Source organism: Anopheles aquasalis, chromosome 2 (assembly GCF_943734665.1).
Source record: "Anopheles aquasalis chromosome 2, idAnoAquaMG_Q_19, whole genome shotgun sequence".
NCBI classification, from domain to species: Eukaryota; Metazoa; Arthropoda; class Insecta; order Diptera; family Culicidae; genus Anopheles; species Anopheles aquasalis.
The window spans coordinates 67,788,147-67,811,552 of NC_064877.1; the positions used below are offsets into that span (position 1 = coordinate 67,788,147).

Consider the following 23,406-nt stretch of genomic DNA (forward strand, 5'->3'; position numbering starts at 1 on the left):
TGGAAGCCCGGAAGCTGAGGGATCGCGAAGAGCGCCAGCAAGAAGCGCTGAAGGAGCGGGAGTATCAGGAAAAGATACGCTACGATGCTTTGCGAGCGGATTGCAGGATACAGACGGCGGTCCAGCAATACCGGGATTCGCTGAAAGAACAGATCAAATCGGCCAATCTGGAGCGTGAGCGAGCCAAGCGTACCAACCAGCTGGAAACGAATCGTATGATCGAGCGCAGCTACAACGAGTTAAATTTTGTGCAAAGCTACGTTAAAGGATCGTTTGAGGCACACTTTAAGAAACATCCAAACATTTCCCTCATGAAACGAAAGTACTGATGAGCGTGAGGTGGACCGGAAGCCAAATCTTTAGATATCAATTTTTCGTACTACTACGTAATTTTACACTCCCTTTTATATTTCTAAATCCTAGCAGAAAACGGATAATAAATAAGTTTTATAAATAAAGCGAGAAAAAAGGATCAAAACCGCCGATTCAAATGACCAAGGAAGCAAGCAAGTGATTGCACGTATTTTTCTTCCCGCAAGTGTGTGAGTGTGCGTGCGAGCGAGGTCTGTCAATCTCGTTGTTTACATTTTCATTGTTTATCAGCGAATCGTGATTTTCCCGCTCGTCGTCGGCGATTTTTGGTAAATTATTTGGCTGAAATCATGAGTGAAAAGGAAAAAGATCGTCGTAAACGCCGGTCCAGTGAGGCTGAAGTAGAAGAGCGCAGTAAGGATGAACAGGAAAACACACCTCTACCACCCGTTGAGGAAAGACCGGAAGATGATGGCGATGAAGAGTGGATCGGTCCGTTACCATCGGCGGCAGCCCAGCCAAAGAAGAAAAAAGGTAAGTTGAAGTGGCAATACACTATATTCTGGAGAATAATTCTCACTTTGCCGTCCCCTAGTGCTGGAGTTTGAAAAGTTGTACGTCGAAAGCCTACCGGATGCGGAGTGCTACGAGAAGTCGTACATGCATCGTGACACCATCACGCATCTGGTCGCTACCAAGACGGAGTTCATCGTGACCGTGAGCCAGGATGGACACGTAAAGTTTTGGAAGAAGATGGAGTTGGGTATCGAGTTTGTGAAGCACTTCCGCAGCCATCTGGCACCGATCGTGTGGCTGGCGGCGAACAACAGCGGAACCTACCTTTGCACCGCCTCGGTTGACAAGAACATCAAGGTGTTCGATGTGGTCAACTTTGATATGATCAATATGTTGCAGTTGGACTATGTACCGTATCGGGTGGAGTGGATCCATGGCATGGGTGACGTTATCAGCTACCTGGCAGTGTAAGTAACTTGAGGATCGATTTGAACGGTGGCCTGATGGTAACTAATTGTTTCGCATTCACTTTCAACAGGGCCGATCAAGATTCTCCCGTGATCCGCGTATATGATGGCAAGGGAACGAACACACCGTTGCACACGATTGACAAGCTGCACACCAAACCGGTCGTTGTGCTGCGGTACAATCCTGCATTCGAGGTAACTGTGTCGATTGACAAAGCCGGCATCCTGGAGTACTGGTACGGACCGAGGCATGACTTCAAGTTCCCCACGAAACTGGTCCACTTTGAATCAAAGCTGGACACCAGTCTGTACGAGTTTGCGAAGAACAAAACGATCGTTACGTCACTAAGCTTTTCGCCGGATGGTAAGAAGTTTGCCACCATGTCTACCGATCGTCAAGTGCGTGTTTTTGGCTTTCTGAGTGGTAAACTATTGCGTGTGTACGACGAAAGTTTGGCACGATATAGCGAGAGCCAGCAGCTATCGCAAACGCTGTCTAACATGGAGTTTGGCCGACGTATGGCTAACGAGCGAGATCTGGAGAAATCGGACTCTTTCGCGCACACGAACGTGATGTTCGATTACAGTGGTCACTTCATCATGTACCCGACCATGCTAGGCATTAAGCTGGTCAACATCGAGACGAACCGGTGTGCAAAGATTATCGGAAAGAACGACAACCTACGACCATTGAATTTGGCGCTTTTCCAGGTACGTTTGCTGGAAGGATTTCGACTTAGAACGATGCATGCTAACGGCCATTTCATTACAGGGAAAAGTAAAGTTCTCAAAAGCCGCCAATACGATCGAGCAGGAAGCATCGGATAACAAAGCTGCACAGGCGATCCCAAATGATCCTACCTTGTTCTGCACAGCGTACAAGTAAATAGCAAATGCTTGACCGGTTAGCATTACCGATCAATCGGGTTATTGATGTATTGTTTTGCTCCATTTACAGAAAGCAAAGGTTCTACCTCTATTCCCGGCGGTTGCCTTCCGATTTGCAGGATATTGATCGCGATGTATTCAACGAGAAACCATCGAAGGAAGATATCATCTCCGTCACGGAAGGACAAGGTAAGTGTGCTATGCTACTGCAGCAAAACCATTTATTCCACTACCTACATTTATTGTGCCCATGTAATGTCCATTCCAACATTGCCTAACTAAACCCAGGAGAAGGTAAACTTACGCTTGCCTATGTGCTAGAGACCACACAAGATGCTTGTCCCTTTATTGGATCAGCTTTCTGGATTAGATATTGATCATCCTTTACTTTTGCAGGCATTCAAAAGATCTACGACAATGCCGTCCTGCACACAACGATGGGCGACGTGCATCTGCGACTGTTCGGCAAGGAGTGCCCGAAAACGGTGGAAAACTTCTGCGTACACAGCAAGAACGGGTACTACAATGGGCATCTGTTCCATCGTGTCATCAAGGGTTTCATGATCCAAACCGGAGATCCGACCGGTACCGGTACTGGTGGTCAATCGATCTGGGGTGGAGAGTTTAAGGACGAGTTTTGTTCGACACTCAAACACGATCGGCCATACACGGTTAGCATGGCTAATGCGGGTCCCAACACGAATGGCAGCCAGTTCTTTATCACCGTGTTGCCAACGGTAAGAATCTGTTCGACGGTAGTGCACCTCTCGTTTCAACGATCAATGTTTAACGTTTTTACCTTACCTTCTAGCCATGGCTCGACAACAAGCACACCGTGTTCGGTCGCGTACAGAAGGGCATGGAAGTGGTGCAGAATATTTGCAATGCCAAGACAAACCCGAAAACCGACAAACCTTACGATGAAATTCGCATCATTTCGATTAATCTCTCGTAAGTAGATCGTGCGGCCCAAGCAGTTTACACTGTGCTCCGGAGGATAAGGTAACAGTAAATAGTTTAAGGTTTTATTGTTTATCTTATAAATAAAAAAGAACATTTAGAGAATAAATCTCAGGCCACAGCGGTTGGAGTGTACGGTGGAGGTTTCTGAAATTGGTCAGGTGATTTTATCACATCATCGTACTTTGGCGGCGGTTGAGGTTCAATGTCTGCAAGAGAGATGGGTTAAAATGTTGTTCTTATAGCAGAGACGGAAGCGCCAGCTCTTACATTCTGGTGGTTGACTTTGCTCCGATGGCGGTGCGTTTGATCGTTGTTCTCCTTGATAGATTGTGAATACTGTGAATCGCTGGCGAGTTTCTGTAAATCAGGTTGATTTGTATTTAGAAAGTTATTCGTCACACTTGATCGACATGATATTTGTTTAAAAAAACAACACTTACGACGGTTGGTGGTTGATATTGGTCGGTTCACGTGAAGTCCAAAATAGTATATCCGTCGCTGGAAATGAACAAAGCAAAATCGTTATTGTGTATCCTTGGATGGCATTTGGAAATCAAATTACTAATCCAAAGGAATCGATTCATCGATCCACCGATAAGAGATAAGAAATTGCATCGACAAAGCGTAAAATTTGGTGCATGGTGTTGTGAAATTGTGTAGTACATGCACGTCTCTTGATAGCTGTATTCACATGCTGGTAATACAATGGCTGCGATCGATTCTCTCGATTCTCACGTCACAGGTATCATTGTTCGATTGCGTTTAATCGATTTTTCTCACGACCACGATACGGTTACTTACCAGCACAATAAAGAACAGCATTAGCACTAGAAACATCCAGAGCAAGTGAAATACCCAGGACATGGTGGTTTGTTAGTATGTCTCCGGCTCTCTAGCATAAACTGATCAACACACCCACAGTCCACTTCCTGCCACTAATTGCCGTTAAAGAAATGAAAGAAAATTCTCAAACAATTAAGATCTAGTTGTTGAGGATCACGTGGTACAAATTAACGACTATTTTAAAGATACGAAGCTTCACTTCAATGAATCATTATTTGAGTTTACATCTTCTGGGAACGAGATAATCGCGCACCACAGATCGCACACGTGCCGTAGAGGTTCGTTGTGCAAGTTATAAACACTTTGAACATTTGACTGAGTTCTTTATGAACATAGATATGGTATCTCACTAGGATACTAGTGTAAGAGCATGAATGTACCATAAACGCTTCTATTGTTTGCACAAACCTTCCACAACACCGCAGGGAATGATTTCTTCTTCACAAACTGTTTGCTCTAGCGACTATTGGTTCCGCTTCAACACCTAGAGACCTGCTGAGGCTGTGACTAAATCCGATCTGAGCACCCGTCAGGCGTTTTGGCGTTGGCCAAGTGCTAAGTCTTTCATCGATCGATCGAACCCAACCACTTCTACTAAACAAACAACGATGGTGCTGCGTGTAGTCCGCCACACCGCTAGCAGGCAACACATGTGTAACGGTCTTATCTTGCAGAATGCTAGATAAAGCGAATATTAAACGAATTGGCTCGCCGACTCCCTGTACTACCCAAGTGTAACGTTTGCTGTTTCGCTATTGGCAGTGCGGTGTGTGATGTGTGAAGTTGAAACATTTTCGGTCACTTACGATGACGAATGTGATATATGATAAGCGGCAATCGATTCAAGGCACATACTAGCGAAAGGGGCGGTTGGACCCTACAGTCTGTGCATTGTACTGGCCAATTGGTGCGAATCATGGCAACTATAAGGTGCTTATTCTGTAACTTTCGATTACGATGGCCTCAGGCGTTCGATGATTCATGCGAATTTCGAAACGTTTCGAAAACAATAAACAATTCAAAATGACAGTTTGAAGTCAAAAAACTGTTAATTAACTTGTTTTTTTCGGTATAAAAACGACTTAACCTTTGTAATAATAGTATACGATTAGCAGAAAGAAATTATTGATGCACAATCAGGACGCTATAACTGTTTTTCAGATGCTCGATGCTCGATGTAAACAGAACGCCAGCTGTCGACCACAAAAATGCACTCGACATGCAGGCGATCGTGAACACCAAATGAACACAAAATGAACCAAATGAATCGAACGCCTGAGGCCATCGTAATCGAAAGTTACAGAATAAGCACCTAAACCTTCGTCAGTCCGGGAGTAGGACATTATCGCAAAAAAACGAAACGATTTGCTCTGAACGCCACTCGTTCGGTTAACAGCCCCACACACTCCGCCGGTAATGCAGTTATCATTGAGGACTGTACAGCGATCGGACCGGTCCTCTTCAAATAGCCTTTACTGTTATCACTAAGCGTGAACTAGATTCCTTGGTTTTCATTTTTCATGATGTGGATCCCCGATCGCCGATGTGTGGATCCGTTAGCCAATAAATTCTCATTGGCAAAACTTTTAGTGATCTTTCTAATGGTGATCGCATAACTCCCTTTTTTCCATTGCTTTACTATTCAAGATTACATGTTTGTTGGTGACTTTCGATTCGTTAGTTTCTCTATTATCTCCTCCTGAATCATGTTTCTATACCGTCTCCAATTGTTCCCGCCTGCCAAAGGTCTCTTTACGGAAAACAACAGTCATTACCTTCTAAATTACATGATAAGTGTCAAGGTCACGTGATAGGGGCTTTTGTTGTTACCGGAGATGCCATACGTGGGAAATGTACGGGCGCGCGATCGCGATACCAGCCACCGGAACAAGCGTTCGTGACGCGATCTTCGTGGCCCTTGACGCGGGAAAACCCGCTCTCGCGCAATCACAGTTCGCGAGCGAGAGCGGGGGCCACAGCTCAGCGAAACGCAAATTGTGTGTGCCCCCCCTGATCGCGAGAGACGGCTAAGCGCCGGTATATGATCGCTGCCGATCTCCCACTCCTCCCCCCGGTAGAGTGGTATGGCAAGTTTTGGTTAAAGGTGGCTCTCGGTTTCGGTAAAGCCTATCTTGGTATGCCTTAAGCCACAGCTAAACTGTTGCTGCTGCTGCTGATCGCGGAGTGATCGAGGCGGTGCATCGTACGCGAGCCGAACGAGGGTTATTGTGTCGGCGACAGCGTGAGTAAAGCCAACTCTCGCCGCGTGTTTTAGTTCTCCCCTGAGACCCGGTTCGAACGCACGCCCGTGTCCGCGGTGTCCGCGCCGTTGCTGCTGTTGAGTAGGTTGCGTGTATGTGTGGTTGGTACATCTCGCGACGCTTCGCGAGGAAGCCCGCAACAGAAGAAGCCTTTGACAATGGCGCATAGATGTTTACGTCTTGCGATCTGCGAACGGAACCAATTATCGAGGCACTAGAGTGACTAACCGCCGTGGTGCTGGTGCCGTACCGCGTGATCAAACCCCGAGTGTCGACAACAACAACAACAACGACCGCGATCACTTTCGCGTCCTCCGTGTCGGTGTCATCTTTGCTGCTAACTTGTTATCATCTTGCAAACGGTTGCGTGTACGTGGTAGATCGATTGTTTCGCACTAACCGCGGTGCTAGTGATGGGTGGAACAGTGATAAAAGCTCATTGTTCGGTGCTGTGACGTTTGTGTTTTCTACATTATCAGCCAATGGGCTTGCCTGCTGCACGGTTCCCCGCCCCAATCACACCTTCCTTGTGGTCTCCTTGTGCGTAATCAGCGAGGTGCATGCCCGCTTCTCACTACCATTTTGTTTGTTTGCTCCGGTACGCGTCGTCCCGGTGCTACGCTCGTATGTGTGTCTCTGGTGGTCTCGCGTTCGATCCGCGTCGGTGATGATAACTCGACACGGGAACACCCCCTTCCTCACAGCTGGAACAGCGTTCTTCTCGGTTCGCACAAAACACTGAACCGAGAACGAACGGAAGAGAACGACAAACTGCGATCCACAAACACTTCCTTCAGTTGCGGCGCAACTTCAGGAAACATTTCGGAATTCCTTCTTCGCATTCGACGAAGAGAAAGCGTATTCCCACCGCGAGCGCGAGTGCGGGTCACAAACCAGACAGACAGACAGCGAGGCCTCGAAACGACGACGGATTGTTTGCTGTTGGCTCTGCGTAGGAATGTTGGCGCTTTGACGGCGTGCCGTATATGCGTCGTCATTAGGAAGGGGTATCCCAAAAAATCGCTATCAAACGTGTGTATGTGTTTCAGCGAGCGACCGGTCTGGTGACAAGATACAGCAAGAGGAAAGACGCCTGTACGGAGCCTAGAGAGCGGAAGTAAGCTGATGGCGAGCGATAGAAATCACGTGAGACAAAGTGATGACGATGGTTTGTTAGAAGAAACGGAGAACCGTTTTGTTTGCCGTACACGATCGCGTGTATGATTAACTTTTTCGCGATTATCATCCTTAAAACCTTAAAAAACAATACAACAACAAAAGATCATAAATTTTATCATACTGTCATGTTGTTAGCGTACTTAACAAACGTTTCGAACGACAAGTGCGCATTCACTCACATTAGCGCCTCGTTGGCAAAAAGCAAAGCGCCAAACCGCATAAACGATCGCGTTTCAAACTGTTGCTATCGGAGATCACGTTGGTGATCGGATGACCAGAGGCTATGATTTTTTTCCCCTATTTCTCTGACATACGCCATTACTTAAATGGACAGATTGTTCAAGGTAAACGCCAAGATGCGGAAAGGGTACGAGGAAACGAGAACTAGGTTCAAAGTTAGGCAACACAAACAAAAAAACAAAAAACCACTTGATACCCACCTCAAAAGGTTTCCACGGCTATCGAAGGTAACACACCGAAGGCAGAATGATCACCTGTTCCGCATAAGGAACTAAAATTACCTTCTCCCTACCCCCAAAGCGTGTTCTATTGATACCCGGACCGGGCACGTTCGCTACCGTCAACGGGTGTTCATTGCCTGATATAAGGAATCCACCACAAACCGGTGCACCGGTTACAGAATAGTCACTGATCGGGGACCGAGTGCCGATGAGCTGCAACACGATCGCGCGATCACTGTCTCGATGGTGCGATGATTCAATGTGGCAAAAGGAAAATCGCTTTACCCAAATTCGCAGCAGCAGCAGCAGCAGCAGCACCTCGCGTAATCGGTAATTGCGCTTCGCGATATTGCTCAATCGATCATCAGCACGCACAGTCGAGTGGGAACGAGGCAAAGACAAATGTGAGGCACGTGGAAAGGAGGAGGAGGAGGAATCGAAAAGCGGTCTGTTACTTTGCTGCACCGTGGTCATTTAGCGAGCGCATCGCATGTTGTGACGTATGCTGGCGAGTGGTCATCTGCCTGGCTGGCTGGTTGGCACCAGATTCGGGGTTGGCGTGAATCAAACAACGTACAATGCAATTATCGTGTGTTACGATGTTACGGAGGAATTGTGGGGAACACTTTTGAACCAATGCGAGGGGCCGGTTAAGTTTTTGGATTGCTGTGGCGCTATGTTTGACGATGCTGTGTGTTACATGAGTGAATGTAGATATCATTTCAACAGAGTTGCTTGCAGAACGCTGTTTCAAAAGTTATTTTTCTTAATGAAATGATTGTGATGGGATGAATTAGGGCTTTAATTTCTCCTAAATCACTTTTTTCGAGCATCACGAATCAGACCATAGCGTTTCAAGTAATCAAAGGAAGAATCATTGGTAGCATGCTGTAATCTGTAGACACATCAAACGAACTCCGATGGTAGAAGCAGTAAGAGCGCTAGCTAACACAAGCAATGCTGGTTTCAGTAAATAAAGGGGGTGGGCGGACTATTTGTCATAAGATTGAGACATGTTCATACCCTTAGCAAAGAAAATTCCATCTTTTATGATTCAGTTACAACGAAAAGATCAATATTTGCTTTTAACGAAACCTTTTGCTAATATTTTTTACCTAAATACGCTCATTTCTGGCAAAGGACAGAAGAAAGAAACTAAAAAGACAATCTAAAGTCTATTGTGATGCATCTTTTTCACTAGATTCGCGTGGTGTAGTACTTAGAGAATGTTCTAAAGGAATTGCTCGCCATTCTATCATCCCCCAAAAACTATGTGGCGATGCTTCGCTTAACTGCAAAGCAAACAAATCGTGGTGAGAAGGTGGGTGCCATACCTCTGCACCGGGCCACCTATTCCGGCCGATTAGCATGAGTCCACATTGCCCGCATGCTGGCATTAATGAGTTTAGCACCGAAATGGTCGTTGTGTGGTGTGGTCGGTGTGCAGGCAGGTGCCAAAGGTGATTCGCAAACCGCCAAAGCCCCAACCAACCAACTAACCAACCAACCATCAGACGCATTACTACGCGGTGGCTGGCAGCAGCATCCCCTGGTGGTATCTCTTGTCTCCCATTAGATGGTGACCGATGTCTGGTGACGAAATGCCGACCTACGGTTTGTGTGTTGTGGCGTGGAATTGTGTGGCGTGGTGTGTGCACCAGGATGATGCATCAGGGCATTGGCAAATGTGGTGCAGGGTTAAAACCACCGCCACCCCCTCTGGGCCCTGCTGATGTTTGCTCGTTCGCTCGTCGCTGCCAACTCTTGGGTCATATTATCGACCAACCAGCACCAGCACCATCATCACCATCACCACCACGGTGCGGTCTGGGAAGAGTAGTGCTTCCGCGGAAATCACAAAATTTATAAATAATTACACAATCGTCACAACTCGGATAGTCCCGGTGGTCCACGATACCACCACTGGTACTAAAAGGGAGCTAAGTACGCGGATGATAAATGAACGGGAACGCTTGTATGATAATCCTGTGGCTTTTGGGGAATTAAAACAGGACAACGTGGCGCTGGGAAGGGGTGGGATAGACACACAGACCGGACACCGAACCAGAAACCAGTAGCGCATGTCAACCGTCATTTGGCGAGCCCAAAAGAGGGAGAGACAACATCCGATCTATCCGATGATAGCTGATATCATGTCAGAGAAAGAGAAATGGAAGCGGAAAGGCAGGCTGGGTTCTAGTGGCCGGAAGCTATTTGCAGTATAATTGCCACTTTTTTCATGCTGCGGCGCCCGTGTACACGTAAACACGTAGCTGTTTTGCAGTGCATCATCCGCTGCATGTGACTATGCACCGAACGGTGATTGTCGCATTGTGGATTTGCATATTGTTTAGCGAGTAGATCCACCAACTGGGGTGCCTGCATGAATCTGTCCATCGCGAGCGACCAAAAAAAAACAAAAAACACACCTCGCGAGTGACAAATTCGAGAGGGACCTCGCAAGGCGCATCACTAGCATTCGACAAAAAGAGGGGTGAAAAGAGGGTTCACTTTTTCCGTTGAAATGGTTTTCACATTACGCTTGAGTTGAGATGTTTATCGATGGGTCCCCGGGGGTGTATTATGCATAGAAAAAAATGGGGGTGAAATAGTTTGTCAATAGTATAATGAGCTAATTGTTCGTAATGTGTGCGCGTGTGTTTGTTTGCGATGATGGGGGTGACGGGCAAATCGTTTTAGATTGTACTGGATGCTGGCATATGGTACATTATGATAAAGGGGGGGGATTTAACTAACGTTGCATTAGTCAACATTGCGTTTCATTTTTGCAACGATGTACCTTTTTTTTGCTTTCTGTTCCCGTATTATAGTCTCTAAAGATTTATGGGAGAATTGATTGATTTGGAAGTAACGATCGATTCTGCACGATTTTCAAAGCTGTTGGACGTTATCAATTGGTCGCATTAGTCAACTACATCACGTTACATCAAGAAACTTTAAAAAATATTGTAATAAATCAAATAAAATAGGCAATGATCTGAATTATAAGTAAGATACACACGAAATATGCACCTTCACTAAGTAGAATGCATAAAACATAGACACTGGAACGGTATCCAGCTAAAAGTCTAGGTCTAATGCTGTTGTTTATGTATTTGAATAGAGTTTTTAATTGTTAAGCTTCTCTCTTACACATTAGCATTAGATTGTTCAATATTTATTCTAAATTAAGCAACGATGAGTAATAATTAATCTACGTTTAATGATACTTGATTCAAAACATTCAAAACAAAAACAAACGTGCCTTCCGTCGTTCGTCTATCACTGCCGACTGCCTTTTCGTTCATTAGCGGTTGTTGTGTTTTCAATATCCCTTTGTTATCAAACATGATCAAAGCTTGTGATAACAAAGAGCGAAGGTACACCCGACATGCCCATTGCTCGAAGTGATGTTCACGTTGCATAATGTACTGCTACTGCCTGCAAACCATTTCAACCAAGTCCTCTGCCGAACCATTCCGTTAATTGCGATGGTAGCGTAAGTAAAGCGTAATTCGATAATTAACCTCCCTGGCCTGCTGCCCTGCCCTAATGAAGGAACTAGGTCAATGCAGCCATGCAGTCGAAAAAAGGGGAACCTCTAATGGAACTTGCATGAATTGAAATTGAACTTGTAATCCAAGAATCAGCGCCGCATGGGCCCGCGGAATGCGTTCGCCAGCGAATCAAAGCGCCATCATCGTTTACAGCTACAATCACGGATGATTGCAAGCCAGAGACCGGCGAAGAGTCCACTTTCTTCGCTCGAAGGATTAGATTTCGTACGTCATTAATCCGCCGTCCCTCCCCCTCTTACCCATTAAACATGGCGATGGTCGATAAATCCTTGAATGAGCGCCTGGATTGTGACCGCAAATCATTTCTGGCATTTAGACGACGACGGACGATTTACGCGGCTATTATTGGCTCCAAGCATTGATAGTGATATTGTTGGCGGGTGCATTCCTATGCCAGAGAGTTTGCTTTCCGTTCCGCGAGCTCGTTTCGAAGTAAATGCTCGTTCTTCGGAGTGTCGGTTGGAGGAGAACGAAACCATATGAACGCCGTGCCGTACTGTGGGTTGGAGGAACGGTGGCCTGTGGCTATAGCCTCCCGGCGCAGCATCACCATCCATCGGATTACGCAAACCATGCTACCACTCGCTACTCACTCCTCGAGTTTGCGGTTAGTTTGAGCAATTGCACTTTGATTCGATAATTGGCAGCAGCGCCACCGCCGTCGTCGTCGTCGTCTCTCTTTCGCCGAAAGCATGTTCGCTCACGTGTCGCCGAGTGCACAATCGGTGCATGCCTTCCCCGCCTCCTATATTACCCCAGTATCCGAGGCCTCAAACGATCGTGACCGTGAACGTCACAGCTCAGTGGACGGTCTTGAAGCCGGCAGTCAGCGGCGTGTGGCGTCGAGTAGAGAAATTAATCAATCTGCTTTAATTTAGTAACCAGTGCCAGTGCCAGAGCGTCAGCGTCAACGCTAGTGCCTAGTATGCTAGAGGGGCGACCGGGGTGGTTGAGTAATTCATAAGTAATGCTCCGCCCCTGGTGTGGTTGCTGCGTGAATTTTAGTGCAAATGTTCCTGAGGCTCACCTCCGGACACTCTCATGGGCACGTACCAGCCGTCAATCGACGTCAAATGGGAGTGAGTTGTGGAGCTTAAAAATGTGTTTGCGACGTGATGACAGTTTATTCAATTTATCAGCATTTTCATTCGGTTGTTAAATATGCATTTAGTTGAAGGATTGCCATTCGGTTGCCAGCGATTCTCCTTAGCGTGGCCGGATTAAGCGTCGGATTAATTGCCAGTAGAGACGTTGCATCTTCGAGCTGTGCTTCTTTCGTGGAATTGATGCTGAATCTTCAGTACTAGCGATAAGGTCTTTATTGGGAGTGGCATCACTGTATTGCATTGCTTTTTTGTTCTAATGCCATTTGACTGTTATCCTTTATTTATTTATTTGTCATCACTATTTCATTTCTGTTACTATTTGTCTCATTTTGTGTCTGATTTTAAACTTAATAGTCTGTTTATTAAACAATGGTTCTGTTGCTCATTTAGTTTTATATTGTGCTCCTTGTTGTCCTGTTTGACAACCTGTTTCCTGTTTGAAAAGGCGTCCTCTAACTACTGAATGATTCTCCAAAATTCAATATCTCTTTCAATATTGACCACCGACTCACACACTATGAACTGCACCGTAGCACTTGCAAACGACCGTGGCAACGATGGAATCGCAAACAACAGCGAAAAATCGCTGATAAGGCACACTGCCGATACGCATCCTTGCGCGCGGTCTTGCTTGCTCCCGCGCGAATTCAACGGTCCAGAAAAATAGGACAATACGGACGATTTGCACGGATGATCATAAAATATGTCTACTGGCAGGCTAGCTGGCCAGTTGGTCCGCTGGTGGTGTAAAATTAATTTAACAACACAACAAACAATGAAGCCAAAAAGATGTCACGCAGCCACAGAAGCGATATACTTTTCATTTTACATGCAATATGAAACCCCGGCTCAATGTTTTTCGGTCTATGGTAGGTGGTAGGTTCTGCTTTACTGAATCCAGCGAGATTTCGATTAATGGAAATTAATGGCTTCGCAACGACCATATTCCTGTCGCTGGTGGTGCTGGGCGACGAGCTTGGGCACTTTAAAAGCCATCAAATGCATTATTGATGCGCTATGGGAAATGACACTTTTCTGGGAGATCCCCTTGGCGGCCTGAAAAGGAACACGAAACTGTCGAAGAGCCTAGAGGAGCAACGTTTTATTAACTCTCAACACTCACCATGAAACACGCATGTGTCAACACGTGCCCCAAACCGTGTGCCAGATAGTGTGCCAATTGTTTGATGTTTTGCGCCGGTTTCGGTGCGTGAATCATCGCTTTCTATCGACGGGCGATCAATTGGATAGTTCCGTTTCGCGAACCAGTGCTGGTAGCCAGCCAGCCAGCCAGCCAGCCAGCCAACGAGTGATCATAAAATCACATCAATAATCGGACGATTGCTCAATTAGTCGGGTCCTTGTTTTGCAGTGATGTGTCGGGGCAGTACGCGGATGGCGACTGTTTGCCGTGAGGCTTATGGTGCTGCCCTCCCTCGTCCAAACCACTCGGTTGTCGGCCTAATTGACCCGGTCGCGTTGATGCCGCGAGGGATGATAAATGCGGCGTTGCAACGGTTTGCACCTGATAAATGTGTATTTTTGGCGATAGCCGGGATCAAGGGGGACACGGTAGACTGGAAGGATTTTATATACTTTTTCGTCCTGCCTGAGCGGTGGCGGTCAATCACGGGCCCCCGCATAATTCTGGATATTTTGTTTTGATTTTCCCTCTTTCGCACTCTTTCTCTCTCCCTTTTCGCTCTGTCTCCCCTCACGAGTCTACCATGTATCCTGTTCCTGCCCGTTTGGTGCTCTGTCCATTAATATTTCATTCACCAACAGATATGATGAGCGTGGCCCTATTTACGGTTGAATACTTTTCTTCAAAAGACTATTTGTCGATTGTGCACTATTGCGCACTAGTAGTGGTAGCAGAAGTCACCGTTGTCCATCGTCGCACCCCCGTTGTTGCCAGTGCCAGTAGGTCGCTTTTCCGTCTGAATGGACATTGGTGGTGATACCGACCCTCGCACACGTACAACAGGGTTTGTCCTTTGAAGCGTGGAACATAATTTTCACGCTAAATACATTTAACTTTGTTCAGATTGATTGCCTTTATTATTTTTTCCTCTCCATTGTTCGTTTGTACCCGACGGTGGTGCGGAATGTTGCGTTTAATATCCTTTTGCATTAATTGAGGGTAAAATGGAATTTTAATGAAGAGATGTTTAAAATGCTCTTTGTGATGAATCACTACTTTTCTGTAAATAAATGTTAAAGTTCAAGTAAAGCTAATGGATTTTTTAAGGTAATGATAAAGGGTTAAAGGAGGTATTGATTCGCACCAACAACAATAATTCATTGATACAATGCGGGTTGAATTTATTGCTCAGAGATTGTTCGCAAACTTCAAAGCATATGAATGCACTCAATCTGTGCAGCATTCTATTCAGTGTAGATGCTATTCATTCATCAGATCTATTCACATAGATCTATAGTATAAAACAAAATACGGGACCATTGATAAACAAGTTGGAAAACGTTTATTTGAATTATAAATGGTACAATGAAATGTTGCAAGAGCAGCAATATCTTATATATGTTATGCCGCTATTGAACAGCATGACATCATCAGCAGAAAAGATTTCCATAAGCGCAAGTACAACCTGTTAAAACCTCATTAGCTATTCCTGGTATCCATTATAATCGTTCACCATTTGTGGAAATTTGGAAGCAGTAATTACCTTCCGTACAACCATACACCGCGCACCAGCATTAATGACATCTTACCAACATCATCAGAGTCCAGCTAGCTTGTCATTTTGGTTGTCACCAAATATTTCTAACCATTTATCACGCATCCAATTAAATCCTTATTTAAAAAGAAAACACAGAAAAAAACATTCCATATCCGATCAAATGACCAAAATGTATTGAATGATACACTAATGATGACCGGTAAACTCGGCTAATGAAATGTTGCAACTCTTTCACAAAATCAAATTTGCATTTAGTCCACTGCACTATTGCGCCTGCCGCTAACTCAATTATTTGGCTCAGCATTGGAGCACATCATTCTGTGATCCCCGAAATTTACTGCAACCGCGTCCACATCGCACCGCAGCAATATGATGTTTCATGAATAAATTAGGCTCCTATACGGTTCGCAACCTTCCCTGCCGGTGGCCCGCCTTCGGCACAAAATAACAAATCAATCTCGCGCACGGCTCGCACGGGATGAGTTATTTATCTCAGCTGGCATTTATTCGGGCCAGCATTCGTGCCGGATTAGCAAAACATTTTTCACCGCTCCTCCTCCCCTCAAAACCGACCAATCCACCGTACCTGGTGGTGGCGCCCGGTGCCGCATCGATTCGGTACATAATTCACAAAATACGGAATGCATACATCAATAGGTTCGGTTCGGTCCCGGTCACCTTTTCAACGGATGCGCCACCCCCGCGGCGCACCCTCACGATTGCAGCACCAGCTTCGGAGAAGCGAAAACAATTTTGATCAACATAAATGTGCAACAAACTGTGTGAGGAAGCGCATGAGGGGTTAAATCGCGGGATCAGCTTGGCATTCCCTGTATTCGCGCGGTTTGTATATCGTGCGAAGGATCATAACCAACCTATGGGGCACCGTCATTGCGGGCCATCAAAGCATAATCGCTGCCAGACGAAAACCACCTTTGCAGCCAACAAACAGCAGCAACCCGGGGGGGATGCTCATCGGATATATGATGGAAAAGCAAAAAAAAAATGCGAAAAAAAGATCGGCCAAAGCGAACATTATCGCCAGCTTGTGGATGCCAGCCCGCCCCTCGCCTCACCCTCTCACACGCATACACCCTGCCCCTGAAAAGCGCCGGATAAATGCTGGAAACAAAAACAGTGGCCCTGTGAATCTGTGAGCTAAAACAAAAAGAAGAAGACGCAAAAAAAAGGAGCTGGGAAAATTCATCCCAAACGAATCTCCAGCATCCCTTCCCAGCCCCCCCTTTGTGTGGCCAAGGGCGTTTTGTTTTGGTTGGTGGCGGTTTGAATTTTCCAATAAATTCAAAGCTCAGGCAAGGAAAAATCGTTTCTATGCAAACGAGGCTTCCCCTCCCCCCCGCTAGGGCTCCACCAGTGCGTGTGTACGTGTGCTGGCACACGCCTAGCGCTCCCATGCCGCCTGTTTTTGTGTTATTGCCTGCATGGGATTCATGGGGCTGAAGGATAAACGGCGCGCGAAAGTTTGGCATTTGTTGTACAAACAACCTGTCCGCACCGATAAAGCGAGTTGGCTGGGCTGAGTTGGTGGTGGTCGTGGAAAAACGGGGAAGTTGTGTCCGTCCGTCCGTCCTGTGCGTTTATGGCACTGGGCCGGCGATCGCGTACCGATGGGTGCGTTCTGCGTTCGATCCTGGCAGCTGGCAGCAAAGCGCGTTACATCAATTGCAGCACCGTTGCAGTTGCCGCTGAGCGGTTGCTACGATTGTTGGCAAGCTTCTGGATTCTGGCGTTCCGTTTGCTGCTGCTGCTGCTGCTGCTGGTGCTGTATGCTGGGTGCAAATGAAACATAAATACGGGCGTCAGAGCATAAATTTGAATTTCTATAAAACGAATAAATTCTGAATCAATGATCATTTGTTTCCATTTGCAGCGAAGGGATGGCAGAATGGGAGCACCACCACCAATGGAATCATGTCGCTTGATAACGTTCCACGGGCATTCATTTCCTCTCTAATCCGATCCGCTCTAAAGTGTCTCTCGGTGACTATTTCAATATTTAAGCGTTTCTCCCCGCTCCCCCGGGAATGGTATCGATGGTGGTGGTGGATGTTGCCTTGAATGGAAATCGGAAAAGCAGAATATGTCACTCACCGGCTCACAGACTAAAGGGATGGGGCTATTGTGCTTCTGCGCTAGTGTCTCCTCCCTGTCTGGTGGTGTGTTTTGTTATTTCAGCTCAGGTGCGAATCAGCATCCGTTCCGTTCGGGGAATAAAGGATTAGATAAACTTTTATTTCCACCACGAGGCAGCTATCCATCCCCCATTCCCGTATTGATCGATCGATCGATCGCTGTCCCGGGACTGTACCGTTTGATTTTTCTGTTTCGATGTTGTTGTTACGGTTGCATTCCCCGGAGGGGCAGTTTAAAGTAAAGTCAAGCATCACATTCATATTTGGGACCCATTTTGCGGTGATTTTCCACACCCGGCCCATCATCAACAAAAAAAGATTGTCCTTTTTGGATGCGGCATTCGTTCGGATGGACAAAGTGGACTAATTTGTATCCCGCTGACCCCCTTTTTGCGAAGGTGGACTGCGAGGAGATGGGAAAACAAACCCGGGTGCGCCCGGGATTGCGGTACCCGAAAATCGTTTGTTTCATTCCGTGCGATCGAACAATTTGGCTACATCGACATGATGAGACGGGGAAGGTCGGGCCTGGGTTTTCGGGGAAATTCGGCGTTCGGCCGGTCGGTCGATCGAGCGAGCATAAAGCAGCGACGCGACCACTTGACGCAAAGGATCTGGGTTTGCTGCAGGTCCGCAGCCGATATTGGACGAAATCTTGTGGAATCGATGCCAGAATCCTCTGCTGCTGCTGCTGCTGCTGCTGCTGCTGATGTTGTTGGATAGACCGTTTTTCCGAGCCATTGAATCCGTTGGTCTGATAATCGGCAATCGGTGGCACAGGTTGATGATACGTTCTGCCGATGGCGCACATTTCAGGCTCGTCTAGAAGGGACCACATTCGTTATTGGAGTATTCCGAGGGAGGTTTTTTGGTTGCTGTTGGGTGAAGCGAAGCGCTAGTTAGAGTGGGTTTAAGAATCGGAAAAATCAGCAGAACTGTGCTGCGAGATGCACGCGCTAAAGCTGCTGTCTTGCGGTGCTTCAGGGTGCTTTCATCTTTCGGAATAAATGGCAATATGGCTGGAATGCAAGTGGCTTTGTAGAAGTGGCCGGTAGTTTAAATAGTGTGCATCCTTATTAAGCAGATTTGGTAGTTTAGTTTTTTATTGCTATTATGAACGATCACAATAACGATAGTTATAACAAGTTGATCCTATTAATTGATGTAGATTAAGCAGGTTGATCCTATTATCCTTTTTTATAAACCATTTGTCGATATGCTGTCATAACATAACAGATATCTTAACATACCCCTCTGTGAAGTGTATTGTTTAGTGAAGTATCTACCGGTGCCGTGGTATTTAAAAGAGGCAATTAATTGTCATTCTGTAATAAAACAGATTTTGGAAAAAAAACAAAGATCTACGTCTTAACACTCCACTGCCGAGAGAGGGATCGTGTTTTGTGACGTTTTCTCGTCAAATAATACTCCGTTATCGATGTATAGAATGATCATCCACTGTTCACAACCTATCGGTAATAGCTTCGGACAACAATAAGAGATAATTGATACGCACCTCCCCTGTTTGGTTTAGCGCTGCTCATCCGTTTGTAGGTCACTCATCTATTTTAAGAAATTAATTTATGTGCAACTTCCTTTTTTGAATGTCAATTCGTCAACTTCAGCACACGCTCCACGCTTCGTCATTCATGGCAAATGAGTTTGAAACGAGCCCAAGATGTTGGTGCGTGCTACGCAAAGTGAATGATTTCTCAAGTCACGCCACAAAAATAACAACAACAGCAGCACCAGCAATATCGCACTAGTCGTCGTCATGCGTTGTTGTTCCATCCAAACGTTACGAGCTATTCCATAAACCATCTCGACCCGCAACGCTTTAACTTTGCCGACACTTTGCTAGACGGCCATTGCCAGCCCTAACTCCTCACTCTGCCAATGACATTGCTTGCAGTGCTGTTGGCCTCTTTCAAGGCTTCGATCCTCCCCTCGGCCATCGGGTGCTAATACACAAAGGTGGTTTTGATCGCACATCGCGTACTAGAGCGCGCGCGAGAAGCAGTGTAGTGGTGGTCATCCAACCAAGCATCCAACCCACGCAGCTCAACTCGCTTTGCCGACTTAACTCCCCGGGATTGGCCGACGAAACTTGGGTACATAGTTCCGGCGGAGCGCTCTTTTCGGTCTTTGGTTCGCCATACATACCGTCCGGTCAGCGAGTACGCTTACGGACACAGTACGCCGTGGAGGTACGCAAACGCTCCAAACAACATAAACATAATCGGGTGGACGGACGAACGGACGGACGGACCTAGCAGTCGTTGGTCCTGGGCCAACTTTAACGTTCGCCTTTCGAGTGCAACCATGAAAAACGGGAAAAGATAAATGGCCCCCAGGGGGAATTGCTGGGTAATTCGCCTGGATCACAACTAAGATTCCGTTTTCGGTGCGCACCCCCACGACCCGTTGATGGCTTTTGTCCGGAACAAAGGTACATTCCATTTTGAAACAACATAACATAAAAGATCCCCCGCAAAAAGACCGCTTTATACCGTGTTCTTGGTTGAAACATTTAATGTTTCACAAAGTTTCAATGGAAAGCAAGAAGATTTGTATGGTTTTGCGTCACGTTTCTGTCCGCCAAGCTGCGTCAATGGCGAATGGTGGCTGGTTATGGATGGAGGAATCTACGCCTAGAGATGCCCTGATTGGAATTCATCGTTACCTTGCACGGATGTACACGGGATGCCAGCCAGCCAGCCAGCAAAAGCACCACCGGAAGCGGTTGCGCGTTCCATCAAGTTCAAGTTCGACTCGATCCGCCGGTATGTCGTCATCTCGAGCACCACCGCCAACCGGTTACGTGGTTCATGCTGGATGGGTGGATGTGGTTTGTTATGAATAGAACCATCACGGCGGGGGCTTTCCCAGCGGCTCGGTGACGATGATTAGTTTGCTTTGGCCGCGTTAAGGTCGCTTGCAACTTCGCAGCCCGCTGTGGCGAACACTACCGCGGCATGAGAAGGTCAACATGGCGTGCAGGCATCAGGACTCGAGGAATGAATTTTCTCGGCAACGAATAAGCCTCGGAGGGTTGTGAGTCAACTGGCTTTTGTGTTTGTTCAAGCATTTTTTGCAAGCATTTGAATGCTGCAACTTTGATTACTTTTGTGTATAATTTTGTTACATGTTTTCGCTATTTCAGAGTTTCTTTTTTCGATTGCATTACAATATCATGCAATCGAAAAAAGAAACTGGTGGTGGTGTATAAATGTTTTATAGGACTTTTCAAACCCAAACCGGTTTTCTATATTTAAAAAAAAAGCGAATGTCACCAATTGCTACCACACGCAAGTGCTCTACAGAATCTCTTTTCGAGTCGTGGGTCCATTGCAAGTGTTCCCTTCGGTTGTGCGTGATGAACGACTTCATCAGCCAAATGTGGGCGAGTTTCGATTAAATCTGCACAAAATACACTCTTGACGAGCGGCCGTAATGGGGCTCGGGGCTTGAGGTTTCAACTGTTTACTCACTTCGCCCGGGAAGGTTATAAAGAGATAGTAAGCGGTTGCGCGATGTGAGGCTTTTGTTATTTCAAAATCAACTTTGATGATATTGCAGATAGTTACTATTGGACGCAGCGTATGCGCAACAATTAGTCTAGGCATGCACAGGAAAATGTATTTTAACTTTCGAATGAGTTAATTCCTTTTTTATTTAAAAACAGATTCGATAAGCGTTGTCCAGTTTTGAACTCAAAACATTAAAACGAAACTGCATCCATGATGCAAACGATTGCCTATCTACCAGTGATACTTCTAGGCAATTGAGTTACACTCTCGACTCTCGACACTAAATCTAAATTTACAAAATTGATAGCCCTTGGTAGAGATTTGTTTTGCGACAAATCACCAAACGTTAAAATCTGTAATTAAAAGCTTAGTGCCCGGCTCTTCACAACAGCTATGCTAACGGTCCCGTAAACGGTCATATCGATCATCATCCTTTCGGAACAACCGCCAGCCTGCGAACGCGATTTGCGCGCATGTTCGTGTGCACGTCAGCAACATTAGCGAAGTGGAAATGTCCCACGAGCCCCTCTCATCCCATCGGGATGCAGAATTTCAATTTAAAATGCCCCCCTTTTTCCCCGTTCCGATTTTCCCCGTGAATGCCTATGTTGTCGTGGTAATTTCCGTTGTGAAAATTTTATAAAATACAACAACACCCCCCTGCAGAGGACACACATCGGTTTTTTTGTGTCTGTTCTTGTATGTGTTTTCCCGGTTCCCTCCTTTCGACCGTGGTAACGAGGCCAAACCCACATCAGCGTGTGTTCCTGTGGCAATTACTCCGCGTGCGTTTCACCATGCTGGATGCTGCAAATAGTATAATATTGAATCGCCGGCGACCCGGAATCCCGGCAAAACTATGCTACGCACAAACAACAAAGGCTGCTCCTGCCGCTCATGCTGGTGCCAGTGAATAAAAAAAAAATATGAAAGTAAAATGCACGGGACAATAAATGCTGCACTCGCGCAAAATGCATCGGCAAACCGGAAATGCAAACGGTCGGGCGGAGAATTGTGCAATTGTGCCGGCAGCACAGCACAGCACAGCACAGCACAGGACAGCCACCACTCGCCCCGGGCATCGAAACGGTAGCGAACGGATTGTCGATTTACCGATGGATTTTGGATGCTGGGACTGCGAAGAAGAGGATTCAGCAAATCGTCGCCGACCGTGCTTTCATCGTCCGCGGTTTGGGATGAAAGGGGGAGAGGCGCATGGGACCCATTTTGGTCCATTTACGCTTTGCGGTGTGCGTCTCGCTCTGCCGTGTTTCTGTTTAATGAAAACATTAAAATTTCACATGCATAATTAATAATAATTATTAATATATTCATTATTTCATCCTGCGCGAGCGAGCGAACGCACGGTGGCGGTGGTGGATGACGTTGGAAAACATATTTTATTATTATTGTTACAGCCTGGAGCATATGTTGGTCTGGAAGGCAGAGGGTAAGGGCAATGGGTAGCCGCTTATGCACTGCTCGACTGCACGTTGCAGCGAGTAGCACGGACGTGGGTGCGCCAGTGTGGGGAAGTTGGAGTGTTTTATGCAGTGCCCAATATGCAGTTCACTAGGCACGAAAATAGTTGATCAAATTTCGGTGTGGCCACAACACACGCGCGCATCACGCACCACCAACTGGAGTGTTTGTCGAAATCTCCCCCCCCCCTGGCCTTACCTAGATCCTTTTCGCGGTACATCGTTCGGACAATGGATGCTTGGAATGGGTTTGGTCTGTTTTTGGGGGTTCAGGCAATTTTTTTCGGTGTTTTTGACCGGGTTTTTGGACTAATAGGTCAGCTGCACTGTATGTTCGCGAGTTCTTGTTTGGGTTCTAATTGTTATGCATTTTCCCAACAGTGAGAAATGATCGAAACAATGCAATTCGTCGATGTGAGGGTGAGGAGGCGTTAGAGGCGAATTTTATTTATTTTGTTTCACAAATGCGTAGAATGTTTTACTCTTGTTTCGTATTCGTATTAGCACATGCTTGATGCTCTTTTATTAGCCAGCTTTAGAATGCTTGTTTATACGTTGCGTATTTTCAATTCCGTGGTTTGCTCCTGGTATGTTATTTTTATTTAGTTTATCAAAAAATCCGTCTAGTGATGCATCATTAATCTCCTCTGAACATTTGTTCCGTTTCTTCTGTTTATTATTTTCCTTTTAACCACAATCTTCCACGAGATTTACATTCTTCTTTTGTCTTTTAATACTTTTTATAGATATTATATCATCCATATAATTCTTTTGTGTATGATTTCCAAGATAATTATTGATTTGAGCTACCTATCATCGTTACACTTTCGTTATCAGTTAAATAACCCTCAGTGTACAGTGTCTCTGTTTGGTAAATTTAGTTCTTCCTAGTGGCCACCGCTCTGGCCACCTTAATCACACCAACGCCGCATGCACATCGATGTAAACGCGGCACGATTACATCGT

The 23,406-nt window shown here is 46.1% G+C and overlaps 4 protein-coding genes across 9 annotated transcripts in view; 3 read left to right on the plus strand and 1 right to left on the minus strand.

Annotated features, from left to right (window-relative positions):
* The window catches only part of LOC126569275 (trichohyalin-like), a 1,826-nt gene extending 1,480 nt beyond the window's left edge, over positions 1–346 (plus strand). For both annotated transcript variants that reach the window (XM_050226244.1, XM_050226245.1), the window contains exon 5: positions 1–346. This exon is cut by the window's left edge and continues 553 nt beyond it. In XM_050226244.1, the coding sequence (XP_050082201.1) occupies positions 1–329 (329 nt within the window). In that variant the 3' untranslated portion in view covers positions 330–346.
* Positions 347–442: 96 nt separating this feature from the next.
* LOC126570320 (peptidylprolyl isomerase domain and WD repeat-containing protein 1) lies at positions 443–3,278 on the plus strand. The gene is made up of 8 exons (XM_050227997.1): positions 443–542; positions 604–846; positions 908–1,295; positions 1,367–2,006; positions 2,068–2,177; positions 2,254–2,372; positions 2,580–2,920; positions 2,995–3,278. The coding sequence occupies exons 2-8, from the start codon at positions 663–665 to the stop codon at positions 3,136–3,138; spliced, it is 1,926 nt and encodes a 641-aa protein (XP_050083954.1). The 5' UTR covers positions 443–542; positions 604–662; the 3' UTR covers positions 3,139–3,278.
* LOC126570321 (uncharacterized) lies at positions 3,182–4,814 on the minus strand. 2 transcript variants are annotated; one of them, XM_050227999.1, is made up of 5 exons: positions 4,796–4,814; positions 3,948–4,081; positions 3,587–3,644; positions 3,414–3,503; positions 3,182–3,352 (listed from the first exon to the last, which is right to left on the minus strand). In XM_050227999.1, the coding sequence occupies exons 2-5, from the start codon at positions 4,008–4,010 to the stop codon at positions 3,255–3,257; spliced, it is 309 nt and encodes a 102-aa protein (XP_050083956.1). In that variant the 5' UTR covers positions 4,011–4,081; positions 4,796–4,814; the 3' UTR covers positions 3,182–3,254. The 2 variants fall into 2 exon arrangements, with proteins under 2 accessions (XP_050083956.1, XP_050083955.1); XM_050227998.1 differs by lacking the exon at positions 4,796–4,814 and adding an exon at positions 4,398–4,561.
* Positions 4,815–6,273: 1,459 nt separating this feature from the next.
* Positions 6,274–23,406, plus strand: part of LOC126570255 (uncharacterized) — a 32,847-nt gene continuing 15,714 nt past the window's right edge. Inside the window, exon 1 of one of the 4 annotated variants that reach the window (XM_050227869.1) lies at positions 6,274–6,351. The gene's annotated coding sequence lies outside the window, so the exon portion shown is untranslated. Of the gene's footprint in view, positions 6,352–6,480; positions 6,620–23,406 lie in introns of those variants that run through there. The other 3 variants (XM_050227868.1, XM_050227867.1, XM_050227871.1) reach the window with 3 other exon arrangements.